This window comes from Girardinichthys multiradiatus, chromosome 13, assembly GCF_021462225.1.
Source record: "Girardinichthys multiradiatus isolate DD_20200921_A chromosome 13, DD_fGirMul_XY1, whole genome shotgun sequence".
Lineage (NCBI taxonomy): Eukaryota > Metazoa > Chordata > Actinopteri > Cyprinodontiformes > Goodeidae > Girardinichthys > Girardinichthys multiradiatus.
The window spans coordinates 1,925,868-1,946,345 of record NC_061806.1 but is presented as its reverse complement, the minus strand read 5'-3'; the positions used below and the strand labels follow the sequence as shown (position 1 = coordinate 1,946,345).

Genomic DNA, 20,478 nt, shown 5'->3' with positions numbered 1-20,478 from the left:
GAGGTTATGACAGTTGGTTTCATAATGCAGATGTGTAGATTTGTGTACTGGAATTCAAATCCAAAAGGTTATGTCAACCCGAACTCTACCTATATTCCACCGGGCCTGCGGCAACACATCAGTTTGATTAGAGACAAGTCCACCCAACGAGCTGACACCACTAGATATAATCCACTGGTAAAAACAGTCAGAGAAAGGTGGAAGAATCCCTGGCCTACTGTTAATCATGCAGAACTTAATGAATTAATTTAGGTTTTAGGAGCTGATGTCTCTGGAAGAGACCCACTGGGATTGTTTTGATTCAGTTTGTGGATCAACCTAAACCTCCTGATGAAGTTCTAGATATTACTGGTGTTAGCCCTTCTCCTAGCCCAACCACACCTCCTCAATCATTGGTCACTTACTTAAATGTCTCATCACCTGAAGTAATGTTACAGGTTGAAACTGGATTTTCTCAGAAGAACACCTGGTTAGAATGGATAACATTTACGCTAAAAGCAATAACATGACAGAGTGTATTGCCTGTTAATCAGCCAGACCACAACTTTTCACCACTCCTGCTCTCCAACGTGGTGTTCCAGATGAGTATAAGTGAATATGAACTGGTTTGAACACATACAAATTGCTGGTACTTATTAGTGTCATAGTTCTGACTGCCAGCTTGACCCACATGCAGAGAACACTCAGAAACCAAGAACGTTTTAGTTATTTTATTTAAAGACTGGAACGAGTGTCCGGTGACAAGGAAGCCAGGCTGAACTGTGATGGGGAGGAACAAGGGTAAGTAATAGATAATGGAAACAAAACGCAGTTTGCAGATATGCTTACTGATGGGGCGTCGGTATCCGCCAGGGAGAGAACGCGTCGGGACTGAGTGCTGATCCAGAGTGAGGTGCCGACAGGAGCCACGGAGGTAATCCTTCGAGGAGGGTGGACAAGGTTCGCAACTGAAACGGTACTCTGATCCGGTCGGACTGCCAGCCAAGGTAAGATGTCCGATGAGGTTCACAGTCTGTGGGACTTTCCAAAGATTCTTCGAAACCAAGGTAACGATGCATAGAGTAAGACCTGTGTGGAAGGCGTAGAGTTACTAAGGAGCTTAGCTTTGACAAACACTTGAAAACACAAGATTTGAGGAGAGCTGGGTGTAATACCACAGGGGGCAAAACAGTCAGCCGCTGAAGTCCTCCTTCTTATAGCACCGTGGCTGATGACCAGATAGGCTGCACCTGTCAGCCTCCAGATTCCAGGAATCCTGCGACGCCTAGTGAGGAAACCGATTACTGACATGATCAGCAGTTCAGACACTGACAATTAGTTAAAACACTTAGTTCCTAAACATAAATATCCACACTGAACTGTGATATTATTAAATTATTTTATTAGTTATTTGTTTCAGTTTGTCCTCATTTCTTTTTTTTTGTAGTTAAATCCTTATTATCTTCATCTTTGCTTCGGAGTGTTAGTTAAGTGTTACTAGCCTAATCAAACAGTTGACTAAAATAGTTTTACTTGGAGATGGATCACTCTGTAAAATAACTTTTTATATTTTGGAACGAAGGTATGTTGTGTCTATTTTATATTTGTGTTCAAGGCTTGCTCTTTCAAATGTCAGTGCTCAAGTCTCTTTCATTTATTGTTCAATAATATTACCCCACATTGGGCTGGCGTTTAACAAGACATTACCTAACAGACTGAAAATTGTTTGGCTAATGATTCTTGATAAGGTGGCGCCCTGATCTGTTAGTCTGACTAAAACTTTTATATTCTAATTTTATTATAAATTCTGTTAATATTTAATTGCCAATAATAAATATTAATAGTTGCTAATTGTTAAAGCAATCATTTTTGCCCAACAGTAATGCACTAATTTGTTAGTCTGACTAAAAATTAAATATTCTAACAATATTCATCATTTTGTTAATCATTATTTATAATTAGTTGCTAATTTCGAAACCAAACCTGTTTTTGCACAACATTTTTAATTAAAAAAAACTTTAAATATTAAACATGAATTGTAAACATTAACTTGTCAAACTTAACTTGAAGCACCTTACCAACACTTTGAATAGTGTAGCTGAAAAGATGAAACTATGTAAATTTAAAACAGTTGGCTGGCTCCAGATCCTTCGAAGGCAAAAGATGACTGTATTAGAAACACAAAGAGCTAGATAAAACACATTGAACAGAGTCTGTTATCCAGCTAAATCTTCCTGAATTAGTTAATTGATATGATGCTGGTTTTCCCTGCCTTCTGCTGTGCTCTTCAGTGGTTCCCTTAAATATGTTAACAGTTATCCAACAGAAAACTGTCTGGATCACCTAATTTTCTGCTCTATGTGCATGATTGTTTCTGTAGTTCGAAGCTGAGAGCAGCACAAAAATACCTACATTTTTGAAAGAGCTTATGTAACTAAAAACCTTCCTGTATGCCATGATATCTGCACTCTGGGTCTGCAAATACATGCCTTGATGCACAGAGAGAGGCTGCTGGTACCACCTTTGTTGTATATGTTGTTAAGGCTTGCAAGATAGGACCCCAAAATGCAGACGAGCAGGCAACGTGATGGTAAGTGAAAAAGGTTTAATATCAAAAACTCACTCACAGCAGGAGGCAGGAACAAAACAACAAACGGGCAGACGAGACAGGCATGGCATGATCATAAAACAAGACTTGGTTTGAGAACAAGACATGATATGAGAAATGTTTCCATGATGACTAACTGAACAGGTGTGTATATATGGAGTGAAAACCAGGTGGAGCAAGGAGACAGATTAACTTTGAGCAGGTGAACCGAATAAACTTAATTAACAGACAGAACAAATTGTGGCTGCGGCAAAAACAGAGACTAATATACAAACAAAACCAAACTTGACAAAACATGAACAAGACTAAAACATGACCAGAAAAATAATAAACAGAAGCATGATTCAAAATCTACGAAGAATAAAAAATAATAATAAACAAAAGAACGAGTCAAAACCTTAACTGTGAAAAACATAAGAAAAAACCCGAAACCAAAAACCAAACAACCCCAAATCACAACATATGTATAGACCAACTGTGTTAGATCCTTTGGCAACTTCTTGTAATTAAAAACTTCAAGCAGGGATGATTGAACTGGGATAAAAGCCTGTCAGTGGTCAATGAGGGGTTTACAGGTTCCCACAAACAGTGGGAGAATGTTTATCTTTAAAGAAACAAGGCCGAACTTTCAATCGAATTTGAGTGTTTTCACATATACAGGTCCTTCTCAAAATATTAGCATATTGTGATAAAGTTCATTATTTTCCATAATGTCATGATGAAAATTTAACATTCATATATTTTAGATTCATTGCACACTAACTGAAATATTTCAGGTCTTTCATTGTCTTAATACAGATGATTTTGGCATACAGCTCATGAAAACCCAAAATTCCTATCTCACTAAATTAGCATATCATTAAAAAGGTCTCTAAACGAGCTATGAACCTAATCATCTGAATCAACGAGTTAACTCTAAACACCTGCAAAAGATTCCTGAGGCCTTTAAAACTCCCAGCCTGGTTCATCACTCAAAACCCCAATCATGGGTAAGACTGCCGACCTGACTGTTGTCCAGAAGGCCACTATTGACACTCTCAAGCAAGAGGGTAAGACACAAATAAATTTCTGAACGAATAGGCTGTTCCCAGAGTGCTGTATCAAGGCACCTCAGTGGGAAGTCTGTGGGAAGGAAAAATTGTGGCAGAAAACGCTGCACAACGAGAAGAGGTGACCGGACCCTGAGGAAGATTGTGGAGAAGGGCCGATTCCAGACCTTGGGGGACCTGCGGAAGCAGTGGACTGAGTCTGGAGTAGAAACATCCAGAGCCACTGTGCACAGGCGTGTGCAGGAAATGGGCTACAGGTGCCGCATTCCCCAGGTCAAGCCACTTTTGAACCAGAAACAGCAGCAGAAGCGCCTGACCTGGGCTACAGAGAAGCAGCACTGGACTGTTGCTCAGTGGTCCAAGGTACTTTTTTCGGATGAAAGCAAATTCTGCATGTCATTCGGAAATCAAGGTGCCAGAGTCTGGAGGAAGACTGGGGAGAAGGAAATGCCAGAAGTCCAGTGTCAAGTACCCACAGTCAGTGATGGTCTGGGGTGCCGTGTCAGCTGCTGGTGTTGGTCCACTGTGTTTTATCAAGGGCAGGGTCAATGCAGCTAGCTATCAGGAGATTTTGGAGCACTTCATGCTTCCATCTGCTGAAAAGCTTTATGGAGATGAAGATTTCATTTTTCAGCACAACCTGGCACCTGCTCACAGTGCCAAAACCACTGGTAAATGGTTTACTGACCATGGTATCACTGTGCTCAATTGGCCTGCCAACTCTCCTGACCTGAACCCCATAGAGAATCTGTTGGATATTGTGAAGAGAACGTTGAGAGACTCAAGACCCAACACTCTGGATGAGCTAAAGGCCGCTATCAAAGCATCCTGGGCCTCCATAAGACCTCAGCAGTGCCACAGGCTGATTGCCTCCATGCCACGCCGCATTGAAGCAGTAATTTCTGCCAAAGGATTCCCGACCAAGTATTGAGTGCATAACTGTACATGATTATTTGAAGGTTGACGTTTTTGTATGAAAAACACTTTTCTTTTATTGGTCGGATGAAATATGCTAATTTTGTGAGATAGGAATTTGGGGTTTTCATGAGCTGTATGCCAAAATCATCCATATTAAGACAATAAAAGACCTGAAATATTTCAGTTAGTGTGCAATGAATCTAAAATATATGAATGTTCAATTTTCATCATGACATTATGGAAAATAATGAACTTTATCACAATATGCTAATATTTTGAGAATAACCTGTATACCCTATGAATGATTTGATATTGTATTAATTGTAAACTGGGGTTACTAGTCATTTTAAAACGTCTGGAACATATCTGAGACCAGACTGTCTGGTCAAAATTGACTTATAAGTCAACCTCCCATTTCGTAATAGGAAGGAAAATTAATTCATCTATATAAGACAGTGTCCTGTGTATTTTAGACATTAATTTCAGGGGGTTGAGTTTTAGGAACTCTAGCACACTTGATGGCATTTGTAACCCAAGGTTTTTAAGCCTACATTTATTTTTTATTATAGATTTAATTTGTTTATATTGTAAAAATATATTCTTGTCCATTGCATATTGTATAATTAATCTGTTAAATGGGATGAACTGAATTCCTTCAAGTATATGTTCCAGGTATTCAGTTCCTTTAGTCCTCCAATCTGGAAAGTTTATCATAATATTTTTTTGTAAGATTTCAGGGTTGTTCCAGATGGGTGTACGTCTGCATAGGATTAGTGAAGACCCTGTCATTTTTAGATATTCCCACCATGCCGTCAGAGAGGTGCTGATAATGAGGCTTTTAAAGCATACTGTACATGTTATTTTATATTTGAGCTAATAAATGGTAGATCTGAAATCTTAATATTATTGCAAAGTGATTGTAAACTATTTTGAGATGTATTGTAGCCTGTTGGCTACGAAGTAATGATGAAAGTTAGTTAGATCTAGTCCTCCTTTATCTTTGGTCCTTTGCATTGTTTTTAAGCTAATACGCAAGGGTTTATCTTTTCAAAGTCCAAAGTTCCAGAAAGAGTTCAGAGATTTAATGATGGTTTATTTGGTATCATTGAGAATAATTAATTGATTTGTGGCAAAACCATCACTTTTATTAAGGCAGACCTGGACATGAGTCATATTGGTAGACATTTTCATCTAGCGAGATCATCTTCCACTTTTTTAAAAGCGGGATATGGTTTAATTTAGTTAAATCTGCCAATCTAGGAGAAACATTAATACCCAAATATGTAATATTCCCTGACTGTAGTTGTGTATAAAGGGAATTGTGGAAAGAACAATTAATTGGAAGAACTCTAGATTTTAACCAATTTATAGATTAATACAAAATTCTTGAGAAAGAATTTATCAATCCAATTACCTGAGAGACAGAGGTTTGCGAATGCTGGAGAAAAAGTAATATATCATTTGCATAAAGACTGATTTTATGTTCAATATTCATGTATTTAATGCCTTTAATATCTTTAGTTTGTCTGAATGTGCCCCTAGTGGTTCAATAAAAATAGCACATAATGAGGGGGAAAGGGGGCATCCCTGCCTGGTGCCCCTCTGAAGATAGAAGCTGGAAGATATTTGGTTATTTGTCCTGAAACATGCTGCTGGGGAACTGTATAATGTTTTTAACCAATTTATGAAAGAGTTTCCAAAACCAAATTTAGTCAAGGTTGCAAACAAGAATTTCCATTTAACTCTATCAAATGCTTTCTCTGCATCTAGAGATAATATATTAGTCTCAATATTTTTACTGTAGGAATAGTCTATTAAATTAAGTAATCTGCAGGAATTTCTGGATGAATGCCTCCTTTTTAAAAAACAACTTTGGTCAGGATGTATTATGAAAGGAGTTACTTTTTATAGTCTTTTTGTGAAGGCTTTACGGATTATTGTGAGATCAACGTTAATAGGGGATATGGGATGGTAGCTGGTAGGAACTACTGGGCCTTTTCTTGGTTTTAACAGAAGAGTAATGTTGGCAGAATTTATATTTGGCGGAAGTCTGCCATTTTCTTCTTTTTCCTGCAACATTCTGTGGAATGTCGGAGCTACAATATTCCAGAATTATTTGTTGAACTCTGTTAGCAATCCACCTGGGCCTGGAGCCTTTTTATTGGGCATACTTGTGAGAGCTTCTTGGATTTCGGCTGAACTCAGTGGTACATCCAGGACCATCGCTTGATTATCTGATAATTTAGGAAGTGTTGCTTTATCCAGAAATTGATCAATGTTATCTGACAGGTCTATCTGTGGTGAGTATAAAGCATCGTAGAAATCTCTGAAAGTGCTGTTTATTCTTTCAGGATCCTAAACTGTATTCCCTGTCGAGTCTTTAACAGTAGATATAGTTGTACTCGTACTCGTTGTCTTCCGCTTATCCGGGACCGGGTCGCGGGGGCAACAGACTCAACAGAGACGCCCAGACGTCCCTCTCTCCAGACACCTCCTCCAGTTCCTCCAGGGGGAGCCCAAGGCGTTCCCAGGCCAGCCGAGAGACATAGTCCCTCCAGCGTGTCCTGGGCCGTCCCCTGGGCCTCCTCCCGGTTGGACGTGCCTGGAACACCTCCCGAGGAAGGCGTCCAGGAGGTATAGATGCCCGAGCCACCTCAACTGGCTCCTCTCGATGTGGAGGAGCAGCGGCTCTACTCCGAGACCCTCCCGGATGGCCGAGCTCCTCACCCTATTTCTAAGGGAGTGCCCGGCCACCCTACGGAGGAAGCTCATTTCAGCCGCTTGTATCCGGGATCTCGTTCTTTCGGTCATGACCCAAAGTTCATGGCCATAGGTGAGGGTAGGAACGTAGACCGACCAGTAAATTGAGAGCTTTGCTTTTCGGCTCAGCTCTCTCTTCACCACAACGGACCGGCACAGCGCCCCCATTACTGTGGCAGCCGCACCGATCCGTCTGTCGATCTCCCGCTCCATTCTTCCCTCACTCGTGAACAAGACCCCGAGATACTTAAACTCCTCCACTTGAGGCAAGAACTCCCCTCCAACCTGAAGAGGACAAGCCACCCTTTTCCGGTCGAGTACCATGGCCTCGGACTTGGAGGAACTGATCTTCATCCCAGCCGCTTCACACTCGGCTGCGAACCGCCACAGCGCATGCTGTAGGTCTTGGCTAGAGGGGGCCAGCAGGACCACGTCATCTGCAAAAAGAAGAGACGAAATCCACTGGTCCCCAAACCCGACCCCCTCCGGCCCTTGGCTGCGTCTAGAAATCCTGTCCATAAAAGTTATGAAGTGGACCGGTGACAAAGGGCAGCCCTGCCGGAGTCCAACATGCACTGGGAACAGGTCCGACTTAGTGCCGGCAATGCGGACCAAACTCCTACTCCGCTCGTACAGGGACCGGATGGCCCCTAGTAAAGGGCCCCCGATTCCATACTCCTGGAGCACCCCCCACAGGGCATCACGAGGGACACAGTCGAATGCCTTCTCCAGGTCCACAAAACACATGTGAACCGGTTGGGCAAACTCCCATGAACCCTCGAGCACCCTGTAGAGGGTATAGAGCTGGTCCAGTGTTCCACGGCTGGGACGAAAACCACACTGTTCCTCCTGAAGCCGAGGTTCGACTATCGGTCAGACTCTCCTCTCCAATACCCTGGCGTAGGCCTTACCTGGGTGCTGGGTGATGAAAGAGTCCATCCCCAAGTCCCAAGCCTCTGTTTCCACCACGGAATGCGTGATGGCAGGATTGAGGAGATCCTCGAAGTACTCCTTCCACCGCCCGATAATGTCTACAGTCGAGGTCAGCAGTCTCCCGCCCCCACTATAAACAGTGTTGGCGAAGCACTGCTTCCCCCTCCTGAGGCGATGGACAGTTTGCCAGAATCGCTTCGAGGCCAACCAGTAGTCCTTCTCCATGGCCTCACCGAAGTCCTCCCAGGCCTGAGTTTTTGCCTCTGCCACAGCCCGGGCCTCAGCACGCTTGGCCTCACGGTACCCGTCAGCCGCCTCAGGAGTCCCACAAGCCAACCACAGCCGATAGGACTCCTTCTTCAGCTTAACTGCATCCCTTACTGCCGGTGTCCACCACTGGGTTCTGGGATTGATATAGTTGTCTTTTCTTTATTTATTTTTAGCTGGTAAAAAGATTTTGTCAATAATTTATTTTAATTCTAGTTTTGCTTTATGTAGTTTGCACAGCAGTTCCTCTTCCTGTGAAGCTTCTAACAGTTTAATGGTTTCTTCTAATTCCTGAATACGTTTGTTTTCTTTTTTCTTCTTATGTGATGAGAATGAGATTATTTTACCTCTCATCACTGTTTTCCCTGCCTCCCAGAGAACAGATGTTGATGTCCCCGGGAGGTCATTAAACTCCAAATATGAAGTCCAATCTTCTTTAAAATATTTGATAAAGTCTTCATCCTTAAGCAAAGATGTATTAAACCTCCTGGCATTGCTTTGTGGGTTTTCTTTCTTACACTGCCTGGCCAAAAAAAAATCACCACCAAAAAAAAAAAGGTCACACACTAATATTTTGTTGGACCGCCTTTAGCTTTGATTATGGCACGCATTCGCTGTTATTGTTTCAATAAGTTTCTGCAATGTCACAAGATTTATTTCCACCCATTGTTCCATTAATCTTTCACCAAGATCTTGCATTGATGATGGTAGAGTCTGACCGCTGTGCAAAGCCTTCTCCAGCACATCTCAAAGATTCTCAATGTGGTTAAGGTCTGGACTCTGTGGTGGCCAATCCATGTGTGAGAATGATGTCTCATGCTCCTTGAACCTCTCTTTCACAATTCGAGCCCAATGAATCCTAGCATTGTCATCTTGGGATATGCCCGTGTCATCAGGGAAGAAAAAATCCATTGATGGAATAACCTGGTCATTCAGTATATTCAGGTAGTCAGCTGACCTCATTCTTTGAAAACATACTGTTGCTGAACCCAGACTTGACCAACTGCAGCAACCCCAGATCATAGCACTGCCCCCACAGGCTTGTAGAGTAGGCACTAGGTGTCAGGTAAGGACTGAGGGTCGGACCAAAGCGCAGACAAGAGCTCGGTAGCCGCATCATAGTTACTTCCTTGTTTATTCATAAAAAAGTCCAAAAGGTAACAAAACACACTGCAGGGATTAAACAAGGACTAGATCAAAACTTGCGCAAACCTGCAGGTACTCATAGCAAGGCATAGCATAGTCCAAACGAAGCATAGGTATCCAAAGCGTAGCATAAACGAAGCATGAACAAAGCATAGACATAGAAACGTAGCATAGAAACGTAGCATAAACGAAGCATAGACATCACCGACATAGAAACAAGGAACCAGCGAGGAACTAAACAAACAGAACAACTAATATACACAGAGCACAGAGAGGGGAACAAAAGGCAGGTAATCAAAGAAACAGGGAACAGGTGTGACAAGGAACAGGTGAAACAAATACAAAGGCTGAGGATGGGTGAAAGGACTGAAACAGAAAACACAAACTAAGCAAGAGAATAAATCAGAGGAGGAAATAAAGAACTAGAATAACTATGAACTAAAGTAAACAGAGAAACTAGAGGGGAACATATAAACAATAACTTAAGAAATAAACAAAGAGCCATAAGGAGAATCAAAATTACAAAATAAACCAACAAGTCCAAAATGTCACTCCATGACACTAGGCATGATGGGTGCATCACTTCACCTGCCTCTCTTCTTACCCTGATGCGCTAATCACTCTGGAACAGGGTAAATCTGGACTCATCAGACCATATGACCTTCTTCCATTGCTCCAGAGTCCAATATTTATGCTCCCTAGCACATTGAAGCCTTTTTTCCTGTTAGCCTCACTGATTAGTGGTTTTCTTAAGGCTAAATACCTGTTCAGCTGTTCACATGTGCGTGTGGAAATGCTCTTACTTTCACTATTAAACATAGGCCGGAGTTCTACTGTTGTTTTTCTTCGATTTGATTTCACCAAATGTTGAAGTGATCGCCGATCACAATCATTCAGGATTTTTTTTCTGGGCACATCTCTTCCTCAAAGACGATGGTACCGCACTATCCTTCCCGTTTTTAGTAACGGGAAGGATAGTCAACATTTGGGGCATATATACAGACAATACATATCTTTTACTCATACTCGCACTGATATACGAGTACGAGTACGGGTATTTTTGTATTATATATCGGGATATCATCTGTTCTTCTTATGTGTGCCCTGAATCATTGTCTATGAAATGTCCAGTTTAGACCAGATCTACTCTTGTCAGGTCAGCATTCCACACTTAAAGGCGCCTGAAATGCAGGGCCTTCCCCTGATATTGAGGTTTTGTTCTCCCAAGAGAAGATACCTCTCATCTCTCCAGGGCTTCACATTGTGCTGACCCCCTTTAAACATCTGATGTTCATGGACTGTTTTATTTTCTTTTTCCTGTGTTGTGAATTACATTTTCAGCTGTGTGAGAAATATAAAAGGATTATAACTCCCTGTCTGGGGCAGAACGGGCAATCCAAGAAACTTGCTTGTATTCTATGTCCATTCTCAATTCTTGCAGGAATTTATTTAAGTACCACTTTGATTTTCACTGATCTCCTTGTTAAGTGAGCTTATTAAGGTGCATTTAGGTTTTTTTTTCTATTTGCAAATTGCTACTCCCCTCTGCCTATAGTTAAAGCAGGCAGAAAACTCAGGTGATTTAAGGTCATTTGCAGCTGTGGCAGATTTATGAATCTCTTGCAATAAGACAAAGTTCTGGGATGCCGGAGAAGACAAGGTTGTCCCGCATGCCCCGAGCTTCTATGTCCAGGATGGTCTCCTTCATTTTTTTATTTTATTAGCTTCTTGTCCAGGACATCTGCGTAGCTTTTTTCTGGAGATATAGTGGAAGGGCATGTCGAGCACTCTGAACGGGTGCATTTTGATGTTGCCGTGGCCATAGGTGGAGTTTTTTGTGACTTGCCCATTACAATGTTATCAAAAAATTCATCCACGTAGCTCTCCTGTTTTATTGGGAAAATATGAGACAGTGGTTAGTATTTTACACATTTCTATGTTTGGCTTGGATTCAGCAATATGTCGTGTCAGAGCTTCCAATGAGGGATGAATAATTTTAAGACCTTACCACTATCAATGTTCCTTTATCATGGACCTCCTGAATATCTACAATAACACTAAACTGTCCATTAAAGTCAGGATCTTTATATTAAAGGGTAAAGTCACAGTCCAGCCTTGGGTTAAACTTCTCTTGCATTATATTCTTGAGGTCTTCTACTGACAGGTCGCTTGGTCACAATGAGCTTAATGGCAACATCTGCTCCATCTTTGAACAAAGTTAAGAGCCATTACCTATAGATAAGCAGAATTTTTAGTATAGTAGTGTAGAATTGTTTTGGTGTTGAAAGCAGTCTTTCATCAGTTTTGAAATCAGTTTACTTACTTACTTTATTATGCAGAGAGAGGCATTGTGTCATTGAGATCTGTTAAAATATGGACAGTTAATTTTCCTAGCGAAATGTATGTCTCTTGCAAAGAAAGATGATCTTGCTATCAACAAGAAGAATCTGTTCAATTATACAAAACTAAGGCAATCCTCCTCCATCCCACAGACAAAAACATCTCCACACAATAATTAGTTCAGTACACTTTGAGACTTGATGTGTTGTAAATCATGCTGCTGTCAGTTATGTGTTCAATATGTAACTTTCCCTCAGATCTCATTGTCCACATGTGGACAAGGGGTCCAAAACCACGAATGAGGTTGGGGGGGAAATGCTTAGTGTTGCTTAGCTCTGAGCAAAGCAAAATCATGAAAAATATCTCGCAGCATGTGTCTATGTGTCTACTTTCATCTGCAAATACTGGAATGATTCATCTGTAAATACTGGGCAAAGCATGAGCTCTACTACCTCCTTTCAATCTATGAGCACTGTCCATGCTCCATCCTCCTCTGGAACCTTACCACCAATAATAAATGGGAGTAGTCGGAGCAAAGTAGCATTTTCATGGCCATTCCCATCAATCGTTTTCTTTACCGTGAATGTCTTTGGGATAGGTTGATCTTGTCTGTGTGCTTGTATGGGATTGACACAATCTTTCTATTCAAATAATCCAGGGTGAAGTATTTATGATGGATGGTGGGACTTTGTCCTCAGACTGAATTCTCCACCCCAACATCATGAGCCTGAATTTGTAAATCCTGCAAATGCATTAGCTGCAAGATTATCAGCCACAAAACACAAGACAATGTCCTTTATTGCTTTACCAATGGACTTAATAAATACAGTGTTGCTCAAGAGTTTGGATCTTGTAACAGAGCACCAAAAAATATTTTGTAGCCAAACTTCTGAATGTCAGACATCTTATGTAAGGCTGCTACCTGAAGCACATGCAATGATGATCTTCATTTACTGGGCAGATCAGCAAATCCCCAGTAGACTGAACATAGTTTATGGACTTTCCGTGATGTTCAAAGTGGGTTTGCTATTGCAAGATCATCTATGTACAAAAGGGGTGGTAGCCTTTGACCGTCTGCGGTAGAGAATAACACATTTTCCTTATAATATGAACCATCTTAGTGGCTCATAAAATTACCGTTCAATTTGTACTGTAACTGTGGTGACTGTACGGACATAATATCACTTCATGAATTCCCAAATGAGTCCATAAATGATAAAATGGTGATGGCTTAGAAAATGGCTGCTGAAGGCCTCAAATGGAACATGTAAACATGCACTCTATGGTCTGTCAGTTGCATTTACTCTGCCTGTATCACTATGAGACCATGACAAATTAGCTTTAACTGCATTAAAGCACTGGAAAGTACAATTGCAGTCACTGTAGGGACAGGGTACAGGGCTGAATCTTGAGTACAGGCTATGGTGCAATCAATAATGCCTAAATAACTCTGCATTAGTGTCCAAGCATACAGGGCACAGCTTGTACTTCCATTCCATTTATTGCTGCTCCCTATAAATGGAATACATTTTGTAAACAAACATTCAGACAACCATCAACATAGGCAACTAAGATTGATTTGTCATAATAATTAAACTTATTCTCGATCCGTTATACTTTGTTAGTAGTTCATAATTACACTTGATCTGCATATTTAAAACATACCTTGAACTGCCGTAAAAGTTGTCCTGCAGAGACAGATTAAACAAAAGTCATATTCAGATGGTGTTTTTAGTACTTACTTACACAAAACAAGCATGTATGTATTTATATATATATATATATATATATATATATATATATATATATATATATATATATATATATATATATATATATATATATATGTATATATATATGTATACAGGGGTTGGACAATGAAACTGAAACATCTGGTTTTAGACCACAATAATTTATTAGTAGGGTGTAGGGCCTCCTTTTGCGGCCAATACAGCGTCAATTCGTCATGGGAATGACATATACAAGTCCTGCACAGTGGTCAGAGGGATTTTAAGCCAATCTTCTTGCAGGATAGTGGCCAGGTCACTACGTGATACTGGTGGAGGAAAACGTTTCCTGACTTGCTCCTCCAAAACACCCCAAAGTGGCTCAATAATATTTAGATCTGGTGACAGTGCAGGCCATGGGAGATGTTCAACTTCACTTTCATGTTCATCAAACCAATCTTTCACCAGTCTTGCTGTGTGTATTGGTGCATTGTCATCCTGATACACGGCACCGCCTTCAACATACAATGTTTGAACCATTGGATGCACATGGTCCTCAAGAATGGTTCGGTAGTCCTTGGCAGTGACGCGCCCATCTAGCACAAGTATTGGGGCAAGGGAATGCCATGATATGCCCAAACCATCACTGATCCACCCCCTTGCTTCACTCTGGGCATGCAACAGTCTGGGTGGTACGCTTCTTTGGGGCTTCTCCACACCGTAACTCTCCTGGATGTGGGGAAAACAGTAAAGGTGGACTCATCAGAGAACAATACATGTTTCACATTGTCCACAGCCCAAGATTTGTGCTCCTTGCACCATTGAAACCAACGTTTGGCATTGGCATGAGTGACCAAAGGTTTGGCTATAGCAGCCCGGCCGTGTATATTGACCCTGTGGAGCTCCCGACGGACAGTTCTGGTGGAAACAGGAGAGTTGAGGTGCACATTTAATTCTGCCGTGATTTGGGCAGCCGTGGTTTTATGTTTTTTGGATACAATCCGGGTTAGCACCCGAACATCCCTTTCAGACAGCTTCCTCTTGTGTCCACAGTTAATCCTGTTGGATGTGGTTGGTCCTTCTTGGTGGTATGCAAAACTGTGCTCTTACCCTGCTAATTGAACCTTCACACTCTGCTCTTACTGGTGCTATGTGCCATCAATGAAGACTGGCTACCAGGCTGGTCCAATTTAGCCATGAAACCTCCCACACTAAAATGACAGGTGTTTCAGTTTCATTGTCCAACCCCTGTATATATATATATGTATGTGACACGCCACGAGAAATCCAGGAACAAGTAGTTGGGCAAATAGTGATTTTCGTTTTATTGCAAAATGTGCAAGTTGAAATTATGTAGTATCTACTCAGTTCTTTAAATGACAGTTTCAGAGGTTTTAAAATTGTAAATTTTATGTTTAAACTTGGCTTGTTTTCAGGCTAAAACTCAGCCACATTTTTTTTACATTTTCAGGAGGGGAAAAGCCTCAGCTCATTTCTGTAGCGGTTTTGTTTGGCTCCGCGCTGGCTTTTGTTCTGCTTGTCGACCAATAACCAGCGTGCTTCAAGAAACCTCGTGGCTACTTAACAGCTCCTATGAAAAATAATATATTTTTTCACAATGGACCAAGCTCAACCTGTTGCAAACGAACTGAATCACAGCTGTTACAGCGCTTTGCTGTGTGAGTACATGTTCAGCATTACCGCCGTTGCCGGATTCTCTTTAGATTCTGAATCAGAAGGAGATGAAGCGGAAGATGTTAGCGACTGCATTACTTTGGAGAACATTCCTAGTTTGCAGCTGTCTTCAACCCAAGACGAGGATGACGAAGAAAGCTTTAGACTGGCGGCTGAGGAGCTAGAACGTAAGATATCAGAAGCTATTGCTATCACAACATTTGAGGAAAAAAGAGACAGTGAAATGGAGAAGATACGTAACTTTGACTGTAAATGCTACGGAAGAAGAAAGGAGAACTCTTCACTTGGGACATAGTCCTGTAGCCGCAAACTTTCTCCAGAGCTCATGTACAAAATACGGATGGATTCTTTAGCAGCAGAAAGGGTGTGGCAGGACATGTGAATATTGGGATTATGATTATTGATTAAGTAATATTTATCAAGAATTATAATTAAAAATCATAATTTGAGAAAATTTATTTCTTAACCAAAAATCCTCATTTATGAATCGGAACCAGAGATGTCCTCTCGTGTTGTAATTGTGGCTCAAAGCCCTTGATAGTTACAATTATTAAATTCTCAGTAATAGTTGATAACTATTATTAGTTGTCACTGTTTAATCAACCGTTTCTGCTGTTGGGTTTATGATTATTGATTGATTAATCTTGATCAATAATTATAATTACAGATCATAACCTGACAAAATCAACTTCCTAACCAAAATCCTCATTTATGAATCGAGACCAGAGATGTTTCTGGTGTTGTAATTGTGGCTCAGCGCCTCTGACAATTACAACCGTTAAATACTCCGTAATAATTAATAACTATTGCCGGAGATGTCACTGTTTAATCGACCGTTTCGATTGTTTCGACTGTCCTTTATGATCTTCTGATCATAAAACTTCCCCCTAACTCCTGAGCACAAAGCATTCTAACTTTTGGCGGCAATCTATCACAGTGAGATTGAAGACAAAGGGGAAATGGAGAATTTTACCATGAGGTCGTTTAACAGTCCAGTCTTACAACGCACCCGCGTTGACTCTCAGATAGTAAAAACACAAACAGCTCCAGGACCGCGGCGGATCCCGATATCAAAATAACACATCAAAGTTTCAATAAGCAAGGTTACATGCACATATCATTCAGAACACATGAGATCCTAACCAGCAATTCTGATCGCTTCTACAACTTCTGACCCTGCCCAGGCCTTCTAATAAAGAAATAAAAGATTAAATAAAAGATGAGTTTTACTTGGTGTCGTCTTCTTCCTGAGCGAGGGAATTCGAGCAAGGAAAAGTGGGGGTAAGTTAATTGTGCGTCCACAATTAACTTCAGGGAAAGCGGTCAGTCTTCGTCCTTTGGTCTTCTTGACAAAAGGAAAAATATGATCTGACCATCAAAGTCGACTTGGAAATGAAACACGATAGCGGTTCGTCTCTCCGAAACTCCGTGTTCTCAGTTACGTGTTCAACTCACGTCTTCGATCGGCAAAGTGAAATTTCTGGCCTTCTTATTCCAGAAACCTCAGTTAGGAATTGTTCGTTGTCCAACGAGAGAGAATGAATGAACTCTGCAAAGATTTGCCCTCTTGAAGTGGCGCACTTCGATCACTAGTCCGGTCCTAGTAGAAGGCGAGTTTTCAAAATGGGCAACTTCCTATATAGCGTCTTGTGACGTCAGACTTGGGACGCCCAGTCATATCAGTCGCAATGCTCGATGGGATATGTAGGAGCGGGCTGTCCTGGGTACAAAATTGCCGATGCCATTGGAGGGGCACAGTGACGTCCAACAACGTGCAGATAGTCCAATACTCAGCAAACAAGTGGTCCAACACTGCCGAAACGTGAGGAACTTTAACCTTATTTTGACTGACAAATCACTTGCACAAAATAAACACAAACGCCTTCTCTTTATCTACGTGAATATTTATTAAATCAACAGCCATGATACAACTCGCTCTTCCGATTCAATAATCTTCACCTAATCAAACATGCAAAGTTCTACACAAAAGGGTAAAATATCTAACTAAACAAAATAAAACAGCATTGCATGTGTACGAAATCAAACGAGCAGTAATGGCAGTTATGGCAAAAATACAAGAGGAATATGGTGTTGAATGAAGCTTTGGGAACGGCCCGCCAGAATGTAGGTCAGTGTAACACTCACACAGGGTCATAAACCCTCCCCCAAAGTTGTAAACTCAGTGGACAAAGGATCATAAACTTTTCGGTGGCAAACCAGTAAAACCAGTAAAGTTGAAGACAAAGAAAATGGTGAATTTCACTATGAGGTTATTATAGCAGTTCAGTTTTACAGCGCACCTGCGTCAGGTGTCACACAGTAAAAACACAACTTGAGAAGCTCAGCAGCTTCAGAGTCCAGCGATAATCAACATTCAATAACACTTGGCATGCAAATACACTTTGAACACATAAGACTATAAGTGGCGATTCTAAATCGCCCTAAAATTCTACTCTATCCTGCCCAAGCTATTTCTGATAAAGAAATAAAAATAAAAGAACGGATTTTACTTGATGTTGTCTCCTCTGAGCAGAAGGAGAGAGAAGGAGGGGGGGGGGAGAGTTTCCATGCGTCCATGGGTAACTCAGGAGATCAGTCTGTCTTCGTCCTTTTCTGCCTCCTTGGCAGAAAGGTGAAAAATATGACGGACCGTCACTAGTCGACTGGAACAACAAAAATTGTATTTTTAAGTTTGAAGTTGAAACAAATACGAATTTTTATGTTTTGTGTTGGATGTTTATTTCTATAAACACACCTATATGCAGAAAATATGTAGTATATTGTCGTACCAATTTTGTCAACTCTCGTCGATGTAAACCATAAGGTAAATATTTCCTTTGTTTCCCCTGCTCAGAATTTGTAAAGCCACGTTGACTGACATCATCAGACACTTTGATGAGAACAGTGCAAGACCCCACTTGAGGAAGAAGAGACAGCGTCCACAGGATCCCCAGTTTATCAGCAGTGAGCAACTCCGCAGAGTTTGGAGTTCATAATGAACTACGCAGAGGATCATGCCATCATGCTGCCTGGTCGACATCCTGGCAACAGGGATTGGCATGTGAAACTACTGCCAACACATGTCTCAAAGGCCTCATTGTGGCGTCTCTATATGAAGTCTGCTAAGGAGCTTGGTATGTATAAAAAAAATATTTCTATAGAACAGTGAAATTCTTCTAAAAACCAGTGATGTAAAACTTCATCAAAAATTAATAACCCTGTGATATTTTTCTTTCAGATGAGCATGCAATTTGCAAATCAAGCTTCAAGGCACTTTGAACCCAGCTATTCCCACACATAAGAAGCTGTAGGCCCCGCACCAACCTCTGCTGGCAGTGCCAACAGAATAATGACCAGCTTATGAGAAGTGCAAACCTTCCAGAGGAGAGGAAGACTGCAGCAATCAAGTAGCAACAGGATCATCGTCAGCTTGTTCAAAACGAGGGGGTCGTCTACAACAAGATGACTGCTGCCTGCAAAAAGACCTGCTACAACTATCAATTGTCCATCAGCCCCTCCCCACCTTCAAGTAAGAAGATCAGGATGCCCTACAGCTTTGACATTGCACAGCAGGTATTTATTCCACATTGCACTTTTTTTTCTTATAAAGTATAAACATAAGACTGCTTTAACTATACACAGCTTTTGTTTAATCTAATCCTTGTTTTTTCTGTCCTCTGTCTTCATCAGATGCACTTCCTCTCGAACCCACTGCAGCCTGGGCCAATGTACTTCCTGACACCACGGAAATGTGGACTTTTTGGTGTCTCTTGTGAAGGCCTGCAGAAACAGGTGAATTTCCTGAATGATGAAGGCATGTCATCAGGGAAGGGGAGCAATGAAGTCATTAGCTACGTGCACCACTTCTTCACTCATTTCGGGGTTGGAGAAACTGATGTGGATCTTCATTGTGACAACTTCACTGGGCAAGACAAAAACAATTTTATGTTGTGGTATGGCACCTGGTGGGTCGCACACAAGCTTCACTCCACACTAAACATCCACTTCCTGATTGCTGGCCACACCATATTTGCCCCGGATGTTGGGATTATCAAACAAGCATACAAGAGGACCAGGGTCAGCACATTGGCAGACATCGCCAAAGTAAGTCTATTCCATCTGATAGAAAATCGAAGAAGAAAGTCAGTCATATGCATAAAAACTAATATTCTTATTTCTATTATAGTCCTTCTGTTTACAGGTAGTGGAAAACAGCTCGCCAGAAAGTCGCCTCAACATCCCACAGCTGGTTGGACTGGAAGATGGCACACCTGAGTCCCTACTTCCGAAAGCTCCCACAGATCAAGAGTTATCTACACTTCAGGTATCTATTATGCAGACTTCTACAATCTGTATTTGTGAATAACAAAGAGACATGCAATATTTTAATTGTCTTTTGTGTGCTTTTATCAACAGCTTTGATGCAAAAAGACCTGGTGTGGTCCTAGCTAGGACTCAGAGCGAAGCAGAGCCTGTTAGCTTTCAGCTGCTGTGTGACCCGGGAGTTTTACCCCCGGTCGTCTGTGTTCCTGCCCTGCCTGCACCTGAACTGGCCACGGACAGGCAGACTTCTCTTTATTCAAAGATCAGGCCTTTCTGTTCCAATGAAGCGAAGGACGTTACATGCCCAGCACCACAAAGCACAACACAGAATAGCACACAGAAGAGGATTATGGTGTGACACTGTGACTTTGGCGTTTTGCCAATTTGTAATGTGTATAGAGTTGTAAATAAAAATCACATTTGTGAAGAGGTTTGCAGACATTAAATTTTATGGGTACAGATTAAATAGCTGTAGCACCAGCCTCTTCTAGATTAACACGTATTCAAAAGGTGTAAGCTCATAGCTCTATTCATACCTGCACATATAAAATGAAGACTGATAAACAATATTTCTGCATGCTACAATAATCTTTGGACATTTCATTTTACATATTAAGAAGAACACATCCATATAACCCTGATATTTTGCTAATTGCTGTGAGATAGGATTTCAAACTCAGCTTGAGGCAGAACATTTAATAGACTGGAACTTTAAGTGAGGCTTATCTAAAAA

The 20,478-nt window shown here is 41.2% G+C and overlaps 1 protein-coding gene across 2 annotated transcripts; it reads left to right on the top strand.

The window, feature by feature from the left end:
- Positions 1-748: 748 nt before the first annotated feature.
- Positions 749-20,172, top strand: LOC124878920. Of its 2 annotated transcripts, none has more exons than XM_047383110.1 (6): positions 749-986; positions 18,277-18,556; positions 18,661-18,995; positions 19,113-19,526; positions 19,609-19,746; positions 19,839-20,172. In XM_047383110.1, the coding sequence occupies exons 3-6, from the start codon at positions 18,885-18,887 to the stop codon at positions 19,842-19,844; spliced, it is 669 nt and encodes a 222-aa protein (XP_047239066.1). In that variant the 5' UTR covers positions 749-986; positions 18,277-18,556; positions 18,661-18,884; the 3' UTR covers positions 19,845-20,172. The 2 variants fall into 2 exon arrangements, with proteins under 2 accessions (XP_047239066.1, XP_047239065.1); XM_047383109.1 differs by lacking the exon at positions 749-986 and adding an exon at positions 17,328-18,054.
- The last annotated feature ends 306 nt before the right edge of the window (positions 20,173-20,478 follow it).

Coding starts and splice junctions, on each gene's coding strand:
- LOC124878920 (XM_047383110.1), top strand. CDS start 18,885: ATGACTGCTGCCTGCAAAAAGACCTGCTACAACTATCAATTGTCCATC. Junction 18,996..19,112: donor GCTTTGACATTGCACAGCAG/GTATTTATTCCA, acceptor TGTCTTCATCAG/ATGCACTTCCTCTCGAACCC. Junction 19,527..19,608: donor CATTGGCAGACATCGCCAAA/GTAAGTCTATTC, acceptor TTTCTATTATAG/TCCTTCTGTTTACAGGTAGT.